The sequence below is a fragment of the Calonectris borealis genome, unplaced genomic scaffold, assembly GCF_964195595.1.
Source record: "Calonectris borealis unplaced genomic scaffold, bCalBor7.hap1.2 HAP1_SCAFFOLD_49, whole genome shotgun sequence".
Classification (NCBI taxonomy): domain Eukaryota; kingdom Metazoa; phylum Chordata; class Aves; order Procellariiformes; family Procellariidae; genus Calonectris; species Calonectris borealis.
Window position 1 is genome coordinate 532,606 of NW_027441458.1, and position 15,798 is coordinate 548,403.

General features: G+C 50.3%; 1 protein-coding gene across 1 annotated transcript; it reads right to left on the reverse strand.

The window, feature by feature from the left end:
• Nucleotides 1-12,046: 12,046 nt before the first annotated feature.
• LOC142076412 (olfactory receptor 14C36-like) lies at nucleotides 12,047-12,664 on the reverse strand. The gene has a single exon (XM_075138712.1). The coding sequence runs from the start codon at nucleotides 12,662-12,664 to the stop codon at nucleotides 12,047-12,049; it is 618 nt and encodes a 205-aa protein (XP_074994813.1).
• Nucleotides 12,665-15,798: the final 3,134 nt, after the last annotated feature.

Consider the following 15,798-nt stretch of genomic DNA (forward strand, 5'->3'; position numbering starts at 1 on the left):
GAACATTCCAAGCACTGAGGATTTGTTAGTAATAGTATAAGGCTGCTAAAGAGCAATTGCAGTTTTAGAGTCTCTGAAGTGATAGTAGAGTAGGAAAAACAGGCTGAGGAATGTAACTATCAGTAGATTATGTAACGGAATGCAGGCGCAGGAAGCGTTCGCGTGGACACCTGCTTTTGACCAATCTGTGTATGTTAAGATTCGTGTGCTTGCTGACTGTAAACCAATAGAGGATTCGGAGGTGCGCGTGTTAGTGTGGCTAGCTTATAAAAGTAGCACAATATCTTGAAATAAAGGAGAATGACCATACCCACATTGGGACTCCTCATTACTCCGGGAACGCGCTCCTATTCCGACCCCGGGTCACTCCAACATCTGGTAGCAGAGGATGTGGAAACATGCTGGGCTCGTAACCCAGAGGTCTGGTAGCAGAGACTACAATTCTTCGAGACTGCGGTAAGCGCAGCGAGAGAAGGGGAGTGGGAAACCAGCGACTGGGAGTTGTACTATTCTATTGCTCAAACAGATAGAATAGATATCGGTGCAGAGTGGCCAACTGCCTCCCAGAGGGTGCGCTGCTATCATGGAAAGTGAGGCAGCTGCTACGTTGCTCGCTGGTTTACTCTCTAAGAGAGGGATCGAGACAACGGTGAAACAGCTTATCAAGCTAATTAAATTAGGGCAAGGTTTGGAACTTTTTAAGAACACTCACACGTTGTTTTCTGTGCTTGAATGGCGGGAGCTGGGAGAACTAATGTGGCAGAAGCTTACTGGAGGTAATAAGAAATTGGAGAAGGACATTAAGTCTGTGTCAGACTTGTGGGGAGACGTACTAGACACTTTAAAAGCTATGAAAGCTGAACGGGAGGTGGCGTGTGCGGCTGTTCAGATGCTGGCTCCGGACCCCATGCCGGAACAGTCTCAGAGCATGGAATCCAAGGCGGGACCTATCGCGCGATTTTTTGGGCTGCCTGCTGTGAAGGGTATGACGGGGTCCACCTGTAAGACTGTTGCCGAATTGCGCGATAGAGTTGAGCAGGACTTAAAAACGCCCGACAGTCTATGTTCGCCATCTTGCCCGACAATATCATCTATGCCACAGCAGCCGGAAGTTGCCGGGGCTAAAGCACAGCAGCAGTGTGAGGCAAAAGCGGAAGAGCAACCGCTGGGCATGAAGGGGGAGGAGTGGCCAGCTCCACCCACCCCCCCGATTCCAGGCGGGGAAACGTGCCACCCTCCTCTCACTGCCCCTCCTCTCCACCCCCCCTTGCCACTCTCCAGTGATTCCTCCGGTGCTGCCACACCGCCATCCAGCGGAAAAGAGAAGAATTCAACAGACAGTATTAATCAGCTGTTAAAAGATGTTGTGCAACAACTAAAGGATGTGACTACACAGACTCAGCAAAAAGGAGAACCTTGGTCAACCGCCGGTTCGAGAGACAACTTGCCACCCTGTTTCTCCGGACCTACCGCAGCTACCCGTCCCGGCCGATGGAGTGGAGTTGTTCGGGATGCTATTTTGGACGGACAGTGGGGGGTTGCATCCAACATTGGCCCCATGGCTTTTCCGGTGGTACAGCAAAACGGTCAAGGAAAATGGGAACCACATGATTGGAAGATTCTACAACAAGCCAAAAATACTATATCGCAGTATGGTGTTAAATCGGAAGCCTCGCGACAAATCATTATTTGGATTTTTTCTGCTGATTTGATGTGTCCTTATGATTGTCAAAGTCTGATGAGGCTTCTGTTGACACCTACACAGTTTTTGTTATGGGGATCGTCATGGTCTCAGAGGGCAGTGAATGCTGCTGCCCAACATCAACAGCCAGGGGATCCATTATTTGGGATCACAGCAGAAATGCTCATTGAGGGGGGACGTTATGCGGATATAAATGTCCAACTAACTTTTCCTGTCAATATGTTACAGTTATCTTCTAAGCTTGCTTTAGATGCGTTTCTTTCCTTACCAGGATCGGCAGCCCCTTCTTTCAGCTCGGTGACACAAGGTGCAACTGAGAAGTATAGCAACTTTATTGATAGGCTTTGGGATGCAGTAATGAACCACCCGGATTTGGGAGAGAACAATAAACAACAAATGTTTAGAATTTTGGCCTTTGATAACGCCAATAAAACTACCAGGGTCATTCTAGCCAGTCTGCCCAAAGGGGCAGGAGTGGAAGAAATGCTTTCTCGGGTGGAAAGAGCAGGGCTTCAAAAACAAAATGAGTCGATGGCAGCTGTGCTGCAAAGTGCTGTCAAAGAAGTAGTGCAACCATTAGCAGCTGTTGTTAGGCAAAAACACTCTCCAGGAATAGTCCAGCCCTTTAAAGGCATCTGCTATTGTTGTGGGGAACAGGGGCATAGGAGGCGAAATTGTCGTGCTACTTTCTTTGCTTATCTGTAACACCGAAGAATCACCTTTTGCTGTTATATGTCAATGGCAAAACAAGAAGGGGGAGATGAAGGGACAACAGGGAATGAATTCCGTGACTGCCATTGACAACAAGAGTAATGATAACTTGCCAAATTCCTCCCTTTTTCAAATTTTGGAATGGGTTTTCTTACGGGTACAACCACGTTTCAGTATACAAACTCGTCCTGAAGCCGTAGGGGAATTAATCCGAAAAGGGAGAACGCGAATTATAGAGCTGACAGGACAGGAACCAGCAGACATCAGTATTCCTGTTAACGCTGTAGATTTAGAGTGGTGGATACGCCACATGTTGGCCATTCAAGAATCTCTGTTAGGATTTAGCGGAAAGGTGCATTCTCAGCAACCTCAAGGGAAATTGTGGCAGATTCTAAAACGAAATCAGTGGCTAGAAAAACCTAAAGTGATTGTTAGCCCGATACTCGAGGGGTTGACGGTATACACAGATGCGGGAAAACGCTCTAGACAAGCTGCATGCGTATGGTGGGAAACAGATCAATGGTGCAAAAAGATTTTGCAAGGGCAAGCTGGAGATACCTTACAGACTTTAGAATTAATGGCGGTGGTATGGGCGTTAGGGAACTGGCTTGATCATCCTTTGAATGTGGTGACTGATTCTCTATATGTAGCTGGGCTTATACCAAGAATTCAAGACGCACTGATTAGGGAAACAAATAATCCTCAGCTAGGGAAATTATTTATTCAATTAAGATCGACCATCTCCCAGCGAACGGCTCCGTGTTGTGTCATTCATATCCGTAGCCATCAATGGGAGTTGGGTTTAGGACAAGGCAATCAGATAGCGGACAATCTTGTCAGTCCAGCGTGTCATGTACCACCTGTAGATAAATTTTTACAAGCTAGGCAGGGTCATGAAATATTTCATCAAAACTCAAAGGGTTTAAGAAGGCAATATGGGTTATCAGAAAACGAAGCTCGCTCTAGCATACAGGCCTGTCCCAAGTGTGGAAATCATGGACCTGGAATAGGGCTGGGCGTTAATCCAAAAGGTCTCAAGGCTTTAGAGCTCTGGCAGACTGATGTAACTCTTATCGCTGAATTTGGGCAGCTCAAATATGAACATGTCACCATAGATACCTTCTCTAAAGTAATATGGGCCACGGCTTTATCGGGTGAGAAGGCTCATCATGTCTGTAAGCACCTCCTTGCTTGCTTCGCGGTGTTGGGTGGGCCAGAACAACTGAAAACAGACAATGGCCCTGCTTACACCAGTCAGAAGTTGAGAACCTTTCTGATGAGATGGGGGGTCAAGCATATTACTGGCATCCCACACTCACCGACGGGGCAGAGCCTTGTAGAACGCACGCATCAGGTATTGAAGGACTATCTAGCAAAGCAAAAGGAGGAAGAAAAGGACCCGCAAATGAGACTGCATAAAGTCCTATTTACCCTAAATTATTTGTGTCTGATGGGAGACAGAGAAGAGCCATCGATTATAATCCATCACCAAAACCTTAAGTTTAACTCTCATACAACGCTTCCAAAACTAAAAGTAATGTATCGAGACCCAATCACTGGCATGTGGCTGGGCCCAGTTTCGGTAATATTTAATGGGAGGGGATACATGTGTGTTTCCACAGATAAGGGACCAATATGGGTGCCTAGCCGAGCGGTGAAGCCTGCACTCTCACAAGAAGAGGTTACCTAGGCAAACAAAACAGATCAATCTGCGTTTTGTTTTGTTTCTTGCTACGGCAACTGAGCCTTTCAGAACCTGTTTGGTGGGCGTGCCTGGTTTCTGGGTAGAAGAGGTTATGTGTTGCATGAACCTATCCGATCATGGTGAGTCTACACATAAACAATTACAATGGTTAAAAAACCATGTAAGCATGATACCACAAAATCATGGCATTTTAGATGAATGGCTCATAAATATTTTTAGAGAGTTGCCGCAATGGCTGATAGCTCTGATAAAAGAAGGTTTGCGTATATTGATTATCATCTTAATATTGTGTGTATGCTTTTGTATTGCTTTTAGTTGTATAAAAAAGGCTGTATCGAAAGTAGTAAATCAGGCTTGGATTGTTCAAAAACAAAAAGGGGGAATTTGTGGAGGGATTTTTATTAAATAACGGTCATCCTATGAACATTCCAAGCACTGAGGATTTGTTAGTAATAGTATAAGGCTGCTAAAGAGCAATTGTAGTTTTAGAGCCTCTGAAGTGATAGTAGAGTAGGAAAAACAGGCTGAGGAATGTAACTATCAGTAGATTAGGTAACGGAATGCAGGCGCAGGAAGCGTTCGTGTGGACACCTGCTTTTGACCAATCTGTGTATGTTAAGATTCGTGTGCTTGCTGACTGTAAACCAATAGAGGATTCGTAGGTGCGCGTGTTAGAGTGGCTAGCTTATAAAAGTAGCACAATATCTTGAAATAAAGGAGAATGACCATACCCACATTGGGACTCCTCATCACTCCGGGAACGCGCTCCTATTCTGACCCATGGTCACTCCAACAGGTTTATAATTCCTAGTGAGAGTAAGTACTGAACTGTTAAAAACTCTACAATTGCTCAAGAAACTAGCTATCATTCATCAGTGTGGAGGGTTGATCTTTCCTGGCCGCCAAGTGCCCACCAAGCTGCTCTATCACTCCCCCTCTTCAGCAGGACAAGGGGTAGAAATTAATATGGAAAACTTGCAGGTTGAGATGAAGACAGTTTAATAAAGAAAAGCAAAGGAAACAAAAAGATTATTCTCTACTTCCCATCAGCAGGCGATGTCCAGCACTTCCTGGGAAGCAGGGCCTCAATACACATAGCCGTTATTTCAGTAGGTAAATGCATTAATAATGAATGCCCCACCACAGCCCCTTTCTATCAGCTTTTAATGCTGAGCATGACATCATATGGCATGGAATAGCCCTTGAGTAAGTTTGGGTCAGCTCTTCTGGCTATATCCCCTCCCAGCCTCTTGCCCACCCCCAGCCTCCTGCCCTTGGAGGGGGTGGTTGGAGCGACAGCCTTGGTGCTGTGCGAGCACTGCTCAGCATAGCCAAAACATTGATGTGTTATTAACACCGTTCTAAATACAAAACCAAAGCTCAGCACTATGAGGCTGCTATGGGGAAAGCGAACTCCATGCCAGCCAGACCCTGTACCTGCACATGTGCTTGCATTGCTTTTGTATGTGTACGTGTATTTGGTTTATGTATAGTTCTATGAGTAGTTCTTTCTCTAGCTGAAATAGTATCAGCAACCACATCTCTGCCGGTGTCTGTACCACTGATGGTCTCGGTATTGGTTTGACTACCTGTAATGGTATTGCTGTCTCTATACTGGTATCGGGACCTGTAATGGTATTGGTAATGGCATTTGTAATGGTAATTGTACCTTGTCCTGGTTTCGGCTAGGATAGAGTTAATTTTCTTCCCAGTAGCTGGTATAGTGCTGTGTTTTGGATTTAGTATGAGAAGAATGTTGATAACACCCCGATGTTGTGGTTGTTGCTAAGTAGTGTTTATGCAAAGTCAAGGACTTTTCAGCTTCCCGTGTTCTGCCAGGTGCACAAGAAGCTGGGAGGGAGCATAGCCAGGACAGCTGACCCAAGTGGCCAATGGGGTATTCCATACCATATGACGTCATGCTCAGTATATAAACTAGGAGGTGCGGTCCAGGAAGCAGCGATCGCTGCTCAGGGACTGGCTAGACATCAGTCGGCGGGTGGTGAGCAATTGCATTCTGCATAACTCATTTTGTATATTCTATCATTATTATTATTATTATTATTATTATTATTATTATTATTATTATTATTATTATTATTATTTTCCCTTTCTTTTCTGTTCTATTAAATTGTCTTTATCTCAGTCCATAAATATTTCTTTTTTTTTCCCGATTCTCTCCCCCATCCCACTGTGGTGGCGGGGAGCGAGCGAGCAGTTGTGTGGTGTTTGGCTGCCTGCCGGGTTAAACCACAATCATCTGTATCAGTATGTGTAATGATATCAATATCTGTAATGGGATCAGAATCATAAAATCATAGAATAGTTTGGGTTGGAAGGGACCTTTAAAGGTCATCTAGTCCAACCCGCCTGCCGTGGGCAGGGACATCTTCAACTGGAGCAGGTTGCTCAGAGCCCCGTCCAACCTGACCTTGAATGTTCCCAGGGATGGGGCATCTACCACCTCTCTGGGCAACCTGCGCCAGTGTTTCACCACACTCATTGTAAAAAAGTTCTGCCTTCTGTCTAGTCTGAAACTACACTCTTTTAGTTTAAAACCATTCCCCCTTGTCCTATTGCAACAGGCCCTGCTAAAAAGTCTCTCCCCATCTTTCTTACAAGCCCCCTTCAAGTACTGAAAGGCTGCCTCAGGTGTCCTCAAAGCCGCCTCTTCTCCAGGCTGAACAACCCCAACTCTCTCAGCCTTTCTTCACAGCAGAGGCGTTCCATCCCCCTGACCATTTTTGTGGCCCTTCTCTGACCCACTCCAACAGCTCCATGTCTTTCCTGGGCTGAGGGCTCCAGAGCTGGAATGCAGTGCTCCAGGTGGGGTCTCACCAGAGCAGAGTGGAGGGGCAGAATCCCCTCCCTCGACCTGCTGGCCACGCTGCTTTTGATGCAGCCCAGGATACGGTTGGCCTTCTGGGCTGTGAGCACACATTGCTGGCTCATGTCCAGCTTTTGCTCCACCAGGACCCCCAAGTCCTCCTCGGCAGGGCTGCTCTCAATCCCTTCATCCCCCAGCCTGTATGGATACCGGGGGTTGCCCCGACCCAGGTGCAGGACCTTGCACTTGGCCTTGAACCTCCTGACGTTCACACAGGCCCACTTCTCCAGCTTGTCCAGGTCCCTCTGAACAGCATTTGAATGGCATGCCCTCTGAATGGCATCCAACTCCTCGTGGAGCTCGAGAGGAAAAGGAAACAGTTCAATCTCTGGAAGCGAGGTCAGGCTTCGCAGGAAGATTACAGAGCCATGGTTCGCATATATGCAGGGAGAAGACCCAAAAGATCTAAGCTCCACAAGAGTTGTGACTGGCCAGGGTTGTGTCACGGGGACAAAAAGAAGGGCTTTTTCAAGTACGGGAATGGCAAGAGGAGGAGGTCAAAAGAATGAAGATGGTCACCTGACAACTAATAGGGATGAAGAGCAAGTGGAGGCATTCCATGCTTTTCCTTAGAGCCATAGAATATCTCGAGGTGGAAGGGACCCATAAAGATCATTGAGCCCATCTCCCTGCGCCTCACAGGACTACCTAAAATTAAACCGTATGGCTAAGAGGAGTGTCGTCGAGATGCTCCTTGAACTCTGACAGGCTTGGTGCTGTGACCACTACCCAGGGGAACCTGTTCCAGTGACCGACTACCCTCTTGGAGAAGAACCTTTTCCACGTGTCCAGCCTGAACTTCCCCTGATGCAGCTTCATTCTATTTCCTAGTGTCCTCTTGCCTTGGTCTTTAATAATACTGATAGCCCTTGGGCTGCCCGGTCTTCTCAGTTGGAAGACCACGACTGCAGGAACAGTGACTGTGTCCATGTCATGGTTTAACCCCAGCCAGCAACTCAGCCCCACACAGACGCTTGTGCACTCCCCCCCGGTGGGATGGGGGAGAGAATCAGAAGACTGAAAGTGAGAAAACTCGTGGGTTGAGATAAAGGCAGTTTAACAGGTAAAGCAAAAGCCGTGCACAAGCAAAGCAAAAGAAGGCATTCATTCACCAGTTCCCATCGGCAGGTGGGTGTTCAGCCATCCCCAGGGAAGCAGGGCAGCTCCAACATGCGTAACAGTTGCTTGGGAATATAAATGCCATCACTCTGAACGTCCCTGCCTTCCTTCTTCTTCCCCCAGCTTTATATGCTGAGCATGAACGAAAACAGCTCTGTGTTACCCACACTGTTTCCAGCACAAATCCAAAACACAGCCCCATCCCAATTTACTATAAAGAAAATTGACTTTATCCCAGCCAAAAGCAGCACAGTCCCTTTGTGCACCTTGAAATTGAAAGGGACCAGTTGTATCAGCTGCATGTTCACGAGGCCATGGGGCCTTTTGGGACTCATCCCAGAGTACTGGAGGAGCTAGGAGATGTCACGGCAGGACCCCTCTCGATCACCTACCAAAGATCTGGGGAGCCTGGGGAGGTCCCCACTGACGTTGGCAGCTAGCCAACGTAATTCCAACGTACGCAAGAAGGGCGAGAGGGAAGACCCAGGAAACGACAGACCTCTTGGTCTGACCTCAGTACCTGGAAAAATCATGGAGAAGATCATAATATAAATTGCTGTGCTGGTTTTGTCTGGGATAGAGTTAATTTTCTTCAGAGTAGCTGGTGTGGGGCTGTGTTTTGGATTTGTGCTGGAAACAGTGTGGATAACACAGGGATGTTTTCTGCTTCTCACCCCACCTCACCAGCGAGTGGGCTGGGGGTGCACAAGAAGGTGGGAGGGGACATAGCCAGGACAGATGATCCCAACTGACCAAAGGGCTATTCCGTACCATATGACTTCATGCTCAGCAATAAAACTAGGGGGGAGGTTGGCGGGGGGGCCAATGCGATTGGTGTTGAGTAATTGTTTTCATTTGCATCGTTTGTCCTTCTTAGGTTTTATTTTTTGTTCTCTTTGTATTTTTTTCTTTCCCTTACAATCATTTTTATTGCTATTTTTGTTGTTATTATATTGTTATTATGTCTTTTTAAAAATTATTAAACAGTTTTTATCTCAACCCACGAGTTTTCTCACTTTTACACTTCCGATTCTCTCCCCCATCCCACCACGGGGATTTAGTGTGTGGCTGTGTGGGGCTCAGTTGCTGGCTGGGGTTAAACCATGACAACTGATTATTTTAAAAATTGTGGGAAGGGAATGCATGCCCTCAAGACTTCTCTGCTACTGAACATAGAAAGGGAGAGTCCCAAGGCAAGAACCAACTGTTCTGCAGGAATTTTAGCAGCTTCAGTGCAATGACTGGCTTTTAAAAATAAGCACAAGCCTGTACAGAAAAATGGTCCAATGACAAGAAGGGAGTATGGAATGGTTTAGTTTATTGTGTATTAGCACTGAGTATGACCAGTGGCTCAGCAAGAGCTCTGCACTGTTGAGAGAGAGGGCAGTTCTTGAAGTGCTGATCTCTTCTGATGCACAACACGCCAGTTGCAATGGTGTACGTTAGGTACAAAGAGAGGAAACCTGCTCCTAGGGAGATGACGTAACTTACTGAAGGAGGGGAGGTGTTTATTCCAGATAAAGCACTACAGAGTTTTAGATATGGCTGTTACAAAATTTTCCATAAGCAACATCCGATTCTGACATCCCCTGCAGCAAGATTTTAGAGGTTGTTTCTGTTTTCTTAGTGCCACTAGAGAAGAGTGACAGATATAGTTCAGTGCCATGGAGGGAATCTTCATAGCACTGGGGGTGTTTTTGTATAAAAATTGATCTTTGCCAATTTGTTTAGATTTATGAAAGTCATATGGTTTACTTTTCAGCAGTGCTGTGAGGAGCAGGGAGTTGGACTCCATGATCCTTATGGGTGCCTTCCAACTTGAGATTGTAGGATTGTGGATGCTCTGGAAAGGCATTTAAAGGACAATGCAATCATCAGGCACAGTCAGCATGGGTTCACAAAGGGAAGGTCCTGTTTAACCAATCCGATATCCTTCTATGATAAGGTCACCTGCCTCGTGGATGAAGGGAAGGCGGTGGATGCAGTTTTTCTGGATGTCAGAGAGGCTTTTCATACCGTCCCTCACAGCATCCTTCTGGGCAAGTTGTCCAGCCGTGAGATGAGGGGGTTCCCGGAGCACTCACGGGTGAAGAACTGGCTGGACGGCAGGGCTCAAAGTGTCGCAGTGACTGGGGCTGCATCTGGCTGGCAGCTGGTCACCAGTGGTGTTCCTCAGGGCTCCATCCTGGGGCCAGTTCTATACATTTATCAATGTTCAATGTATTTCTCAATGATCTGGAGGCAGGAGTGGAATCCGTTGTTAGCAAGTTTGCTGATGATCCCACAATGGGAGGTGCTGTTGACTCTCTCGAGGGACGAGAGGCCTTGCCGAGGGATCCGGCTAGGTTGGAGCATTGAGCAGTCATCCTGAAGGGCATGACATTCAACGAGTCCAAATGCCGGGTTCTGTACCCGGGACGGAGTAACGCTCCGGACACAAGTACAGAGTAGGAGGGGAGTGGCTGGAGAGCAGCCCTGCAGAAAGGGGCCTGGGGGTGCTGGTTGGCAGCAGGCTCCATGTGAGTGTCAGCCTGGGCTTGCCCCACAGCAGTGTCTGCTGCAGGGTGCTGCAGAGCTCCGGGCACTCCCACCACAGCCCAGCCTCTCGGAAGGACCCAGAAGCTCCTGGGGGTGGGGAGGGGCTCTCATCCTCCCCATCACTCCCAGGGCTCGAGGCCAGCAATGGCCCAAGGAATTGGTTCCGTCACTCTTGGGGTGCTGTTGTGTCCTTTCCAGAAGAGCCCCCAGTCAGCCTGTGCCACCTCACCCCCAGGTCCAGTGGCACAGGAGCTGCCCCAAGCTGCTGAACAGAAAAACCTCTTTCTCCTCCTTCTGGCCTTCTTTCTGACCCATGCGTGGTGCTCCACTCTTCTCCAGGGAAACCCCTGCTCCACAGAGAGCCTTTCCCCAGGGGAGTGTGTCCGTGCTGGCCTGGCCAGTTGTTGCTGGCTCCCTCCCCTGAGGTGCCCACAGGGCCCGGAGCTGGTGCTGCTGCTCTGCAGAGCTGCCCTGGCACCATGGGCTGACTCCATCCTGGCCATGCTGGTGCAGGAGTGAAGCAGATCTGGCCAGACTGGCATCACTGCCCCTGACAGGTTTCTCCCATGGCTCTGGGGCTGGGATACTCCGAGAAATCACAGGCCCTTTCCACTCTTTCAGGATGTGTCACTGGACCCAGCCCATGGCTCCTCACTGAAGATGATGTGAATCACTCTTCAGGCTGCCTTCCTCGTGCCTGCTGTGTCTCCGCTGCCTCTCTGGCATTGCAGAGCCCCATTGGGCTGTGCATCCTGCAGGTTAGCCCTTTTCCTTTGGGTGACTCCACTTTTGGGGAAGTTTTGGAAACCTCCATTCACTTCCCACCCTGAGGCACCCAGTGACCCAGAGATGCCCTGTGCTCTCCTGCTGGGTTCAGATCTCCCGTCAGAAGGTCGGGCATCTTTGACCAGCCCTGCCATATGTGAGAGAGCCTCAAGCAGAAGCCTTTTGACCGTCCAGGATCTCCATGGCATTGGGCACCAGTAAAGTGAAGGCTCACTCCAGCCCTCATTCCCTCACACATCAAGCCATGCCCTTGTCCCCCTAAGCCAACGCAGCACCCAAGCCCAACAGCAGGGCCTTTTAGCCTGCAATTCCCTGAGCGTATTCTGCACTCCTCTGTGGAAAGAAGAGCCCAAGCTGCACACGCTGCACGCAGGCAATCCCCTTTATTTAGAGACATGCCACAAAGGAGGCCAGCATTAGCGCAGTGATAGACTCATTGAGAGAAGGTCTTTGGACCAGACAGACTGGCTTCAGCCTCTTGAGAAGGAGGGTGAAAGCAAACATTTCTGAGCAAACACGATTATAACCAGTACAATGCCCAAAGGACACAAGTTGCCTGAGATCACTTGGAGAATATTTATGAAAAGTTATAAGCGGCTTATTGCTGCCGAAATACTACTACTAGAAACAGGTTCTTCAGGGCATTCTTGAGTTCCTTGTTCCTCATGCTGTAGATGAGGGGGTTGACTGCTGGAGGTACCACTGAGTACAGAACTGTCACCACCAGATCCAGGGATGGGGAAGATATGGAGGGGGGCTTCAGGTTGGCAAATATGCCAGTGCTGACAAACAGGGAGACCACCGTCAGGTGAGGGAGGCAGGTGGAAAAGGCTTTGTGTCGTCCCTGCTCAGAGGGGATCCTCAGCACAGCCCTGAAGATATGCACGTAGGACAGCACAATGAAAATAAAAAACCCAAATCCTAATGAAAGGGTAACCACAAGAAACCCAACTTCCCTGAGGTAGGCACGTGAGCAGGAGAGCTTGAGGAGTGGGGGGATTTCACAGAAGAACTGGTCCACAGCATTGCCCTTGCAGAGGGGAAGTGAAAATGTATTGGCAGTGTGAAGCAGAGCAGTGAGAAACCCACCACCCCAGGCAGCTGCTGCCATGTGGACACAAGCTCTGCTGCCCAGGAGGGTCCCGTAGTGTAGGGGTTGGCAGATGGCAACATAGCGGTCATAGGCCATGATGGTGAGAATATAATACTCTGCCATTGCCAAGAAGGCAAAGAGAAAGAGCTGGGCAGCACATCCCAATTAGGAGATGGCCCTGGTGTCCCACAGGGAATTGGCCATAGATTTGGGGACAGTGGTGGAGATGCAGCCCAGGTCGAGGATGGAGAGGTTGAGGAGGAAGAAGTACATGGGGGTGTGGAGGCGGTGGTCACAGGCTATGGCGGTGATGATGAGGCCGTTGCCCAGCAGGGCAGCCAGGTAGATGCCCAGGAAGAGCCAGAAGTGCAAGAGCTGCAGCTCCCGTGTGTCTGCGAAGGCCAGGAGGAGGAAGTGGGTGATGGAGCTGGTGTTGGACATCTGCTGCCTCTGGGCATGGGGGACTGTCCAAGAGGGAAAAGACAGTGACAAGTTAGGAGAGACTTCTCTGAGCAAAATCAAAGACATTTCTCATAGGACCCCCCCAAAGTGTCTCTCTGCATTCAGGAAGACCTTTGGCAGGTCCCTTGCACGAGCTCTGGTTGGTGCTGGCTGAGGGTGCCCCAGGGAGCCGCAGGCTCTGCTCTGGGCTCTGGAGGAGTCAGTCCTGCCCCACAGCAATAGGTAAACAGGAACATGGGGTGATCTCAGACTAAATCCACTTGTGATATCAAAGAGCTTCTCAGCATTGTCGCTGCCAATTCACCTGCCTGCAGAGCAGAGCTGTGGGGGTTTTGGTTTGTGCCTTCTGGTCTGGTTGCCCCACCACAGCTGAGCAGTGTTTCTAATACAGAGATCCTGGGCATTTCTGCTGCACTGCAAGTGAAATTGTGTGGGTCCTGAGAGGCAAAGGGACTGTCCCTCAGTGCAGAGTGAGGACAGCCGCTCTGTCCATCAGCCCTGAGCTCAGCTGCCCTGTGCTGGCAGCTCTTTCAGCTGGAGGATCATGGCAGTCGCGTGTTCCCCCCAAACGAAAACGGGACACTGCTGGGAGCAGAGGAATCCACGTTCTGAGTGCACATCTCCAAAGCCCTCACCCCATCATACCTGAGGAGGATCTCAGCTCTCCCCTCCCAACCACGGACACAGAGGGCTCCTCACAGCTGCCCACATACAGCCACCCAGCAGCATTTCAATGGCCTTAGCACCGAGGTGGCTTCTCCATGGGGCTCTTGCATGACATAGAGATGCCCCGGGAGAGCTTTGCCCTACTGGCGGGCAGCCTGCAGCCCAGCAGGACCTCCCAAGGAAAGACTCAACTCTCCTAAATTTCCTGTGTCCTGGAAGGAGGGTGAGATGTGTGCCAGCCGCACACCCTGCAGTACCCAGAGCCCCAAAGGTTAACAGGGTGCGAGTTGGATGCTTTTCCTCCACGGACAGACGGGCATGACAGTAGACACAGCGTTGATGTCTGAGCTGCACTTGAATCCTCACCCCCCCACAGCAGTGAGTGTCACAGTAAGAACAAGGGCGTCAGGGAGAAGAGGAGAACGTGCCCGAGTTCCCCTGCCAAGGGAGGCAGGGGAAGGAGACACAGTCAGAGACTTGAATTTTTCTCCTCTTTGGTGGTCAGGCTGCTGGGAAGGCAACTCGTGGCCAAGCCTCCATGACATGAAGGGCAGAGGCTCTGCTGTGTGAGTGAGGAGAGCAGGGGGTTGCTCCAGGGAAAGCATCTGCACTGCAGGGGATGGCAGGGAGGTGCCTGAACCCCTCCTCCCATGGTCTTTCTGGGAGCAGTTCTCTCTTCCTCGCTGCCCATGGCTCTGCTGCCTGGAGCTCTTCTGGACCAGGGCCTGTTTCTCTGCCCTCACCTCTCCTCCCTCTTCATGCTCACAGAGCTCATCCGCCCTGCTGCGTGCTCAGCTCTGCCCTGCAGACACCTCCTGGCAGCAGGGCACTGCCCAGGGACATCTCGGTGTGTGCAGGGGCTAAGGAGCAGCTCAGGCAAGTCCTAACGAGAACTGGGGTCTCATTGCCTACTCCAGAGCAGAGCAATCAATTCCCATCTCCCACTGCCCACCCAGACAACCCAGGCGAGAAAACTCAAAGCACACACTTCTTCCCTTTCAGGTAATGCCCTACCTCGACACCCATCTTTAACATGACCCTCTGCAAATGTCCTCTGGGTGATGGAGAAGCCTGAGCAGCCCTGACCCACGCTGCACCCTCTGGACAGCAGAATGACCCTGCCCTGGTGGGGCTCACTCCTTCCACCCACAGCTTCTCCCCACAGCATCGTGGGGAGCTCCTCGGGCAGGCTGAGTGCTGAGCCTGGCAGGCGGCAGAGTCCCTGCCCTGGTGCACAGCCCCCTGGGGCTCAGGGACCCTGCTCGGAAGGACAGCCCTGGCCACCCCTGCCTGCACACACGCCTTCACACCCTGGAGCAGTGCCCGGGAGAAGGCAGCCGTCATGCCCTCTCCTTCTGACGGTGCAGCAGGGAAGCCCTGCTCTGCAGCACCTCCTCCTCCTCTACAGCAGGGAAGCTGAGAGAGTCCTCCTGAAAGATCATAGCTGCTGTGGCATGTACCAGCTTTTGGATATCCCTCCAGGAACAGCAGCTACATTGTCCTGCACCCAGGCACTTACCATGTAGAGGGCTGTGAAGATCTCTCCGCGCAGTGAGCTCTCAGCATCCTCCCACTCCAGACTGCCTTTACGCTCTCTCTGCCTCGCTCCCTCCCCTCGGTGCCTGCAGGCAGTGCCCTCAGCCCTGCTGCGCTTTGCAGAGGAGCTGCTCCTGGGCAGAGCTGTCTCTCTGCAGCACTGCCCACTTGCCAGGAGCTCCCTCCTTCCAGGAGCCCAGCCCAGCTCAGCAGCAGAGGACCAGCACAAGGCAGCACTTGCTCTGCCCCTCGCGGCTCCCTCGAGGGGTCCCTGGGGCTCCAGGGGAACCTGCTGGGAAACAGCCTGAAGTCATCCCTGATCTTCCCTCCCTCAGCTGCGCAGAGACACTTCCTTCTCCTCTCAGGAAAAGACTTGGCCATGAGAATCCCCTTTCTTTGTCCCAGCATTAGACAGGACTCCCAGGAAGGTGACAAGCAAAGACCTAATTTCTCCAAGCTGGGGGATATCCTCACTTGAATGAAATAGGCATTTCAGTCTGGCTTTGTAGTCCTAGGGCTCGAAAGACATTCAGCTCTCTGTTGTCCACGCCACGTCTCTGCTCTGAAGCAAAGCCTTTGCACACAGGGGGTCT

Coding starts and splice junctions, on each gene's coding strand:
- LOC142076412 (XM_075138712.1), bottom strand. CDS start 12,664: ATGGCAGAGTATTATATTCTCACCATCATGGCCTATGACCGCTATGTT.